This window comes from Desmodus rotundus, chromosome 3 (assembly GCF_022682495.2).
Source record: "Desmodus rotundus isolate HL8 chromosome 3, HLdesRot8A.1, whole genome shotgun sequence".
In the NCBI taxonomy this organism is placed as follows: Eukaryota; Metazoa; Chordata; class Mammalia; order Chiroptera; family Phyllostomidae; genus Desmodus; species Desmodus rotundus.
Genome location: NC_071389.1, coordinates 31,295,671 through 31,304,907, shown reverse-complemented (window position 1 = coordinate 31,304,907; position 9,237 = coordinate 31,295,671). Strand labels below are relative to the sequence as shown.

General features: G+C 55.4%; 1 protein-coding gene across 1 annotated transcript; it reads right to left on the bottom strand.

Moving 5' to 3' along the window:
• Positions 1 to 462: 462 nt before the first annotated feature.
• On the bottom strand, positions 463 to 2,096 carry FOXE3 (forkhead box E3). Its single transcript, XM_053921377.1, has one exon. It carries the CDS (start codon positions 2,094 to 2,096, stop codon positions 1,155 to 1,157), a length of 942 nt encoding a protein of 313 aa, XP_053777352.1. The 3' UTR covers positions 463 to 1,154.
• Between the last annotated feature and the right edge of the window lie 7,141 nt (positions 2,097 to 9,237).

Sequence of the window (9,237 nt, the reverse complement as noted above, 5' to 3'; positions counted from 1 at the left end):
TCCCTTCTCTGAGGAGTGACTGGTAATGTCTCTTCCCCTTTGGTCCCTAACACAGTAAAGCAGGGATCTTGCCCATTTGTTTAGTGATGCCTTTATTCCCAGAGCCCAGCACATTCAATAAGTAGTTGTAGGATCGGCGACTGCTCCCTTACCCATGGAAGCTGGGAGTAATCACACACATGCGCCAAAACACCCCCTGGCCAAACACTCTCATGTGCACACACATTTGCCTCTGGGATGCAGCAGGTGGGGGCACTTACTAGGCCTAGCAGGTGCACGGCTATGGTTAACCCATCCTAACCTTATGTCATGAGCCTGACAACCCACAAGGGGCTCACGCTGTGTGACAACCAAAGACCCCGAAAAAAGCTCACCCACTATCTCCCCAGACCACTCCTCCCAGGCACCAGCCAGGACACCGAGCCCAGAGAAAGCTTTCTTTCTTTTTAATCAGACCAGCTTTAATTAAAAAATAATGATAACCTAATGAGTCAGTCCTAAATCTTCCAGATAGTGAGTAGCCCACTAACTCCTTTTCAGTCAGAAGCCCCTGGTGCTGCTTGTCTCAGAACTGGCCTCGGGGCCTGAAAGCACGCAGCCAGGTGTGTCTGTGTAGAAGGGGGGCAGCATTCTCCCAGCAAGAAACTGAGGACAGGCAGGTAAGCGGGGTTGGGGATAAACTTGTGGGAAATGAAGGGAAGAGAGCAAGGGAGTCACGAACCCAGGAGTTTGACCTCTAATGTGGTATAAAAACTGGAGGGAATGTTTAAATATGGAGCCAGTCCGGGAGGCAGCTTGAGATGGAAGGAAGGTCTGGCTTCTGAAGGCTTGGAATTCAGCAAGAAACCTGCGGTGGAGGTTCCTGGGTAGTGAGCCAGCTCAGGGACCTGCACCGACAACGGCGCTGAGCGAGGGCGGGGCGGCGCTCAGGTGAGGCTCACAGTGGAAGAAGAAAGGAGGGGCTCACATTTGGGGGGGATGTGAGGGGCAGTCGGTCCGATTGCAAGATGGTAGGATTCTCCCCATAGATGGGATACAGAGAAAGAGGTAACAGGTGTGCTCAGTCCAAGAGGAGAAGGGGGGGCCCTCCCAGGTAGCACCCCAGTCCTGGGGGTGAGAGGACCCCCAGGTGGCCCCAGCCAGTGCGGAAGGGCTCACAAGTAGCGCTCCAATCCGGGCGTGTAGCCGGGCTGCTTCAGGTAGGCCTCCCCCGGGCCGAGCGGGCCGAGCGGGCTGAGCGCGCCGAGCGCGCCCGGCTGCACCCCCAAGGCCAGCAGCGGCTCGGCGGGAAGCGGGCCGGGGCCGGGGGCGCCCGGGGGCAGCCCCAGGCGGTCGGGGTCTGGCTCGTAGAGCGGCGGGGAGGCGGCGGCCGCGCAGAGCGGGAAGGCGGCGTCGAGCGCGGGGCAGCAGGGCGGCTCGGGCGCCGCCAGCCCCGCCAGCTCGGGCGGCAGGCTCACCAGGCTGTCCACGCTGAAGAGGCGCGCGGGCGGCGCGAGCCCGGGGGCGACCGGGAGCGGCGCGAGCAGCCCCGGGCCGGGCGGGAAGGGCGCGTAGGCGCCCGGGGGCGCGCCCGCCGCGGGCCCCGGGGCGCTGGGCGCGGGCGCGGGCGGCTCCGCGCGCTTGAAGCGCTTGCGGCGCCGCAGGAAGCTGCCGTTGTCGAACATGTCGGCGGCCGCCGGGTCCAGCGTCCAGTAGTTGCCTTTGCCGGGGTTGCCCGGCTCGCGGGGCACCTTGACGAAGCAGTCGTTGAGCGTGAGGTTGTGGCGGATGCTGTTCTGCCACTTGCGCGGGCTGTCGCGGTAGAAGGCGAAGCGCTCGGTGATGAAGCGGTAGATGGCGGCCAGAGTGAGCCGGCGGCCCGGGGCGTGCGCCAGGGCCATGGCGATGAGCGCGATGTACGAGTAGGGCGGCTTCCCGCGCTGCAGGGGCCGCCGCCGCCGCCGCCCCGGGCCGGGGGAGGGCTCCGGCCCCCCGCGGCCCGCGGCCCCCTCCTCGGGCTGCAGCCCCGGCTCGGCTCCGAGCGGCGACGGCGGCGGCCCCGACGGCGCGACCGAGGGCAGGGCCGGGAAGCCCGAGAAGGCGGTCGGGGGCTCCATCTCGCGCGCCCGGTCGTCGGGAGGGGGCAGCCCCTGCCCGCGCTGCGCTGCTCTGAGAGAGCAGGGGCCGCGGGGCCGCCTTATATGGACACAGTTCCCCTCCCCCGCCCGCTGACCAAAAGTCTCGACATTGCCCCCGGCCCCGCGTCTCCCTCCCTACTTTGCTTTCCCTATCCGCTTGCCGAGCTCCCAGTCCTACATTTTGCCCCTCCTTTAGTTTCCGCCCTTTGGGTCAGTCTTTCCTAGACTCAGCCTCTTCCCCTCCCCAAATCCCACGGATCAGCCCCTGGCCCTGGAGACTCCTCAGTTCCACCGAATTCATCAGCTCCCTTTCCTTTCCCATTATCTCCCTAAACCACCTCCCTTTTTGAGTCAATGCCACTGACAAATCCACTCATTCAGCCCACTCTCTGGGCCTCCTCCCCACCACGCTTTTTCCAGTTGAAACCTGTCCCCTCCATCCTCTAGCCTCCACCCTGTTCTCCAACCCCCACTGGGGCAGAGATGAGAGCGCACCAGGCCGCCTTGCCAGCCTTCAGCGTCCTAACGCAGTGCTGGGCAGGGCAGTGTGAGGCTCACGCCCAGACATTTGGCAATGGAGAAGGGTAGAGTAGGGAGGAGAAGGGCTTTGTCTGGGGGGAGAATGTTTGGTGGGTCCACAGTCACCATCTCCTCTCTCTGGGGTCTCCCCCACAACCCTGTCCCTATCCAGGACATTTGTGAGTGTCCTTTGCAAAGTGGCAGAAGATTTGACTGCTTTGAATTACGAGTCCTGAAAATCCTTCACTCAGAGTTGCCTTCCTGGCCACCTCTTCTCCATGGCCCTTCCGTTCCAGAAGAAGGGCTCCCTTGCTCACACACACAGTTTGCACACTGGGAAGTTGCACAGAACACAGGCCGCACAGCCCAAAGTTCCAAGGGGGCAGTTACTGGTCAGAGAAAGACCCCCAAGTGCTTCCACAGACCGGAGGTCTGAGAGAGCTGCTTGCTGGCACAGAAACGCTGCCCTCAATCTCAGTGGGGCCAGAGGGAGGGATGTCTTAGAAGTTTTTACTAAAAACTCACTCTGGGAAGTGCTGCCCACCACCACCATCCAGAGCCTATTTCAGGAAACCCCCCTAAAGTGACAGGAGAGACAGCCCTGGCTTGGAGGAAACCAAAGGATAAAGAAGGATGAAACCTCTTATCTTAAGGAGGCTTTTGTCTTAGGTGCAGGCAAGATCAAGGGAGCAGGGCTGGTGGTAGGACAGGCAAGTGGCATTCCCAAGGCGAATTTAAGGGGGCACTCACTCTCAGAGCGGTGTGAGTGCCAGGTCAGCACTTGAGAGCCAGTTTCCTTAAATTTGGACCCCAGGTGCCTCACCCGAGTTCTGGCGCCTGGGTATGGTGGGCCTGTGGGCTAGGGCTTCAGTATCCACACTTGAGGTTCAAGGGCCCCCCTCTCTCAGCTCCAGTCTCAGCTGATAATATAACAGCCATCATCACGGAGCAATTCGTATGAAGTAACACATGATACGCATTATCGCACTGAAGTGTGAACACCGTGTGCGGCAGGCTCTGTTACCCCTGAGAGGCTGAGTGCCGTACCCGTCCTCACCAGCTTGTCGCAGAGCTGGCAGGGACCACAGAGCTCAGACCACTGGCACCGTGGCTCTTCCAAACACGTCGTATTTTAAATCTGAGACTGTAGAAATAATTTACTATAGAGTTCTTCCAGCCCTCACAACCTCAGTTGCAAAGGTGATGCCTAGCCTCTGTCCTGACCTTCCAGGTCGGCATGTTCCAAGTGTCTACTGCACATCACTCTCAACCTGCTCTCCTTCTTGCATCCAGATCTCAGCAAATGGACCCCTTTCCCCTCACCACCTAGGGCAGAAATGCAGTCATCATCTTGGGCTCCTCCCTCCCCCATCACTCCTGTATCCAAGCAATCTGCAAGTCCCGTCAACCACATGGATTCCAAGTCCATCGTCCTTCAGTTGTCCTGCCTCAGCTTAGCCCACATCATGCCTCGAGCACTTCTGCACCAGTCCCTTTGCCGGTGCTCAGGGAAGACAGACACGAAGATACAGTCTGGTGGAGAGAGGGACACAGACAGTTACAGCTATGAGACAGGTGGGTGGAGGGGGTAGAGGGGCTGTAGAAGCAGAGAGGAAGGAGGTGACAGTCGGAGATCTAAAGACAACCCCCTATCCCACAACCGTGAAGACTCAGCTGGCTTACACATGAACAGGTCCCACCCCACACCCTCCCCGCCTGGCGTACTACTGCCTGAACACAAGGCAGAGCTGTCACAACAAACAGCTCGCCAAGAAGGCAAGAAAAGCAACTGCAGCCGTGGGATGCTGCTCCCAGAGTTGAGTGATCTGGGACCAGTTGCTCATTTGAGCCTCAGTTTCCTCACCTGCCAAATGGGGACAATAATGAACCCTCAGCATTATTATGAGATTTAAATGAGATCATGTATGAAAGGGCTTGGCCCACACTGCACTTGGTAATAGGAGATCCAGACTTAAACCGGGGGATGAAGGAGAGAGGCAGAGCCAGAGAAGTGATCTCAGAGCCTGCATATTGTCACATGGCTGCAGCATAATGCTGCAGTTAGACTCAGGCACAGAACAGGAGCTACCATCTTTCCCACCTCCCCCAGGGCTGAAGTGCCTTCTGAAGCCCCCTACCACAACCTCTGTCTCACACCTCCACATTACGAGTGAGGGGGCAACAGCTCTTCTTATCTCCATATCAGACTGCAGTTTTCTTGTACTCTTATTAATTTTCTGTTTCATGGGCAAAGCCTGGGCCATAGTATATGTTCAGTAAATGATACTGAGTGTGCATTTGGCTGTGCTAATCCTGGGGTGGGTGGAGGCAGGGAGCTGGGCCAAAGGGGTGAGAACCCAGACTTTATCAGTTCTCTGTGCCTGCCTGGCCCCTTCCAATGGGCCTGCTTCCCAGAGCCGAGCAGGCCAGTGTCAGGGGTAGCCCAAAGGCTAATCCGTGTTTTCAGCGTGGTTGGGCCCTCTTTTCATAGGCCCTGGGCCGGACGGGATGTGGCTGAGCATCCGGGCATAAGACGACCAGTGAAGGCAGCCCCTTTCTCATGGGCCTGAATTCCAGGCGGCCCAGTGTCTGAGTGGAGCCCCTGGGGCAGGAGGAACACAGAGGCTGGACTGGGCAGTCCTTTGTCTGACCATGCTGGGTGGATATTCGGACTGGCAGGAGGGATTAATGGCCAGGGATTGGCCCTGGGGCTGGCCTTCCCACTGCCCTTTGGAGGCCAAAGGCCCAGGTCAGGGCACACAGCACTGATGGCTCCTTAGATAGGGCTGGAAGTTCTCACCCTGTGCAAAGCTGTTAGCATTAGCCCCCAAGGCTCCCTGCCCCCAGCCCCACCTCAACAGAGGCACCACAGCCAAGATGCACATCACAGCAAGGAGCAGAGGGTGGGGGCCAGAGCCTCTCAGCCCCTCTGCCAGGGAGAGCGGTCTTAGTCTGAAAGTCATCTTAGCTCCCTACCCTGAGATTTGTAGCCCCTCCAGAGCTCTGGGGCCAAAGAGCTATGTTAATACAACAAGGGTCCAAGGAGTCACACCGAGCTGCTGCCAGATCCCTTAAGGCTTTCTGGAATATCCCTCAAACACCTCTAGTTTGACACTGCTCCATAGTCGTTTATTCCTAAAGTCCTCCATCACATTGTCCACTTATCTCATAGCCCAAAGACTGCAGAAAGGGCTCCCCCAAAGGCTGCAGAAAGGGCTCGGGAACCAAAGGAAATCTGAGACACCCCACCCCACCTCTGCCACGCAGGGACTCTGAGGGCTGCTGTAGGACCCCTCCCTCTTACCCCCACAACTAGAGTTGCCCCAGATACTGCCCGTTCCTCAGAAGCCTGGGGTAGACAGTTCCAAACTGGCTGGGGGGCATTCTGGCATGGCCTTTTCTAAGCAGGCTGCTCCTGAACTAGGGATGGCAACAGCAGCCCCAGCCTTATCTGAAGGGCCTGATTCCTGCAGAGGGCACACTCTCTGGGCCCAGGAGCCCAGCCAGGCTCAAAAAGGACACAAGTGTAGGCCTGACTCTGGGGAGAGCATCAGGGAACAACCCAGAAGGGTAGCCCTTCTTGTGACTTCATTCCTGAAGATCTTCTATTCAGCGAATCCTAAAGATCTGTGTCCAGGCCACTCTGGGTGTGGGTCACTGATGAGTCAGACAGTTCTCTACCCTCACTGTACTAAGGAGGGGACAGCCACATAGTCACTCCCCATACACAGTGGTCAGTGTGTAACATGGGCAGAAAAGGAACTTGCAGAGGCTCAGAAGAGGGACCTCACCCAGCCTGGTAAAATCAGGAAGGCTTCTTGGAAGAGTAAATCTCCAGCTGGCCAGGTGGGGCAGATACCAGGCTGCATTAGAGGCTCTTCTGTGCTCCCATCACATCTCTGCACTTACCTTATTGACTCTTTGTGTGCCTGTCTCCTGCACTAGACTCAGGCACTATGTCACACTCAGTATAGTGCCTGACACAAATTGATGGTCAGTAAATATGTATCAGATGGCTGGAAGGACAGTTGCATACCAGGACAAGAAAACTGTGAGTACAAAGTTCTGAGGGCAAGAGAGGATATGGTCCATTCTGGGAAGTGTAAGACTTTTCATTGGTTTTCCATTAAGAATGAGCTAATAATATGTATAAAGTTCTTAGGAGACTGCCAGGCACGTATCAATAGCATGTAAGTGTAGGCTGCTGCTGTTGTTGTTGTTACAATTATTACTCACAGTGGCTAATGTAGAGGGTCAAGAAACCTAGACAAAGAAGGTAGATGAGGCCAGATTGTAGATGACTTTATTTGCTAGCCTAAAGAGCTCAGATCTTTCTAGAAACAGGGAACCTTTGAAATTCTTCAGCATGGGAATGATACAATCACATCCATTGCTTAGATCAGTGTGGTAGCAGATAGACTAGAGAGGGAAGAGGCTGGAGGCTGAGAGAGCAGAAGGGAGGCTGAGATCATGATGAGGTGTGAACCGAGGCTCTGCTTCTGGGGGCCACACCAGACCTTCCGGTCCCATTCACTCCAGACCGGAACAGAGAGTGAAGCTCCCCTTGTCCATCTCACGGAACGGCTTAAACATTGACTTCGTCACAAGTCCAGGAACTGGCCTTCATTTCTACTCCTTTGTCTCTCTCTAACCACCTCCAGTCACCGAGACCCGTGTGTTCTCAGAAATTTCTCTCAAGTCCATTCTCTTTTCTTGTCCCCTGTCTCGGTCCTTGTTCAGGCCAATATTTGTACTCACACTGCCAACTGCGGCTGCCTCCTGGTTGAGATCACTGCCTCCCCCTCTGATTTCTTCTCTACTCGGCAGCTAGAATGATGTTAGGGCCACTTAAACACCTTTAGTGACTCCCTATTATCTCAGGAGTCAGACCAAGTCATTAACACGGCTGGCGAGCACCACACGACCTGACCTGTAGCCCCTACTGCCTCATTTATCACCACCCACCTGTGCCCACTTCCCCTGAAGCGCGTACACACACACACACACACACACACACACACACAGTCCATACAGAGCTGCTTTTAGTCAAAGGCCAGGTCCTCTCCCTCTCTGAGCCTTTACTAACTCAAATCAGCACAACCCGCTTTGCCAGCTCTAAATGCAAATACAGTCTCATTTATTTTTCCTACCAGCCCCTTGATTTCCTAAGATCTTGTAACAAGAAATCCATCTGTCCCTCTGAAAGACTGCACCTCCAGAATGTCAAATAACAAGCAAGTGAACAAAAATCCTGAGAGTTTTCCATCCAAATGCAAAGAAGGAACTCACCCCCTCTCCCACCTGACCCTCTGCCAGGAGCTCTTCCACAACCTGCTTGGTGTACTTGCCCCTCGTCCTTTGAGAACCGCTCATAGAAAATAACTACTTTATTCTTTAAAAAACATTTCCCACTTTCTCCTTCCCCAGACAAAAGGCCCTCTGGCCCAACTGTACCCAGAGAAACTTCAGCACATGCTCTGGTTTGTCTTCCTCTGTGCCCAGTTCATCCTTAAACCCTATGCCTGGCTGCTGAGCTGCACACTTCTGAGCATTTGTTGAGTGACTAATGGACTACCTTGCTGAATGAATGAATGAATGAATGAATGAACCAGCTAACAAATGCCCACATGTGTCTGGAAAGACAAAAGGACTCTGTGCCTGATTTCCAGCTAGGAATCCACCTCGTGCCCTCACTGTCTCTCTGCTCGGCTGTGTGGCCGGCCCAGGGCTGAGACCCCCCCCCATGCAACCCTTGCCTTAGCTCAGGTTCAGACTCAGACAATGTTGGCTCAGCCCTGAGGGTGTAATTCCAGCCGCTCCTAAACCACACACTGGTATCTGAAGTATGTTCCATATCATTTTGGGCTGTCAGCATACTGCATTCTGCCATCTACCTCTGCCTGCACTCTACACAATCTCACGGCTCTCAGACCTCCCTGCTTTTCACTTCCAGGGAGGCTGAGGGGGAGTACTGTTGGCCAGGCTGGCTGAGCCAAGAGAGCCCAGGCTGGAGGAGAGTGCATTGGAATCCACCACTCATTTGCTGTGTGATCTTGAGTGAGTTGTGCAACTCCTGTGGCCCGTGTTAGACGCATCAGCCCCTAGTGCCTGAAGAATCCCGAGATGATCTAGGCCAGTAAATCCCAACGGTTGGGCCCCTTAGCAAAAGCTGGGCATCTGGAAGCCACGTGCCACCCAGGGCTGTCTGAAAGAGAATGCACAATGTGTCTCACACGCATAAGAATGGATGTCTTTCGAATGGTTGTTGATGCTGCTGTGACTGGTAAGTGCCCACATTTGAAAGCTTTGCAGACCTTGTTATTTTCGACCCATTAGTGGATACCAAAAGCCCAACCACTATCACACAAAGTAGCTGAGCGGTGTTTTTAATCTTGTTCTTCAACTACTGCTTTAGTTTAATATGACTTCTTACAGTTTTGGATATTGAGGTCCAGAAAGGGGAGTGATTTACCTGAAGTCCCCAAGCAAGACAGTGTGAAACCAGGAGTGGAGTCTAGGACATTGTCCCCCAGCCCCTTTTCTCTGCATTTATTCCACAGCATTGCTAAGTGCCTGCTTTGTGGCAGACCCTCAGTCCTAG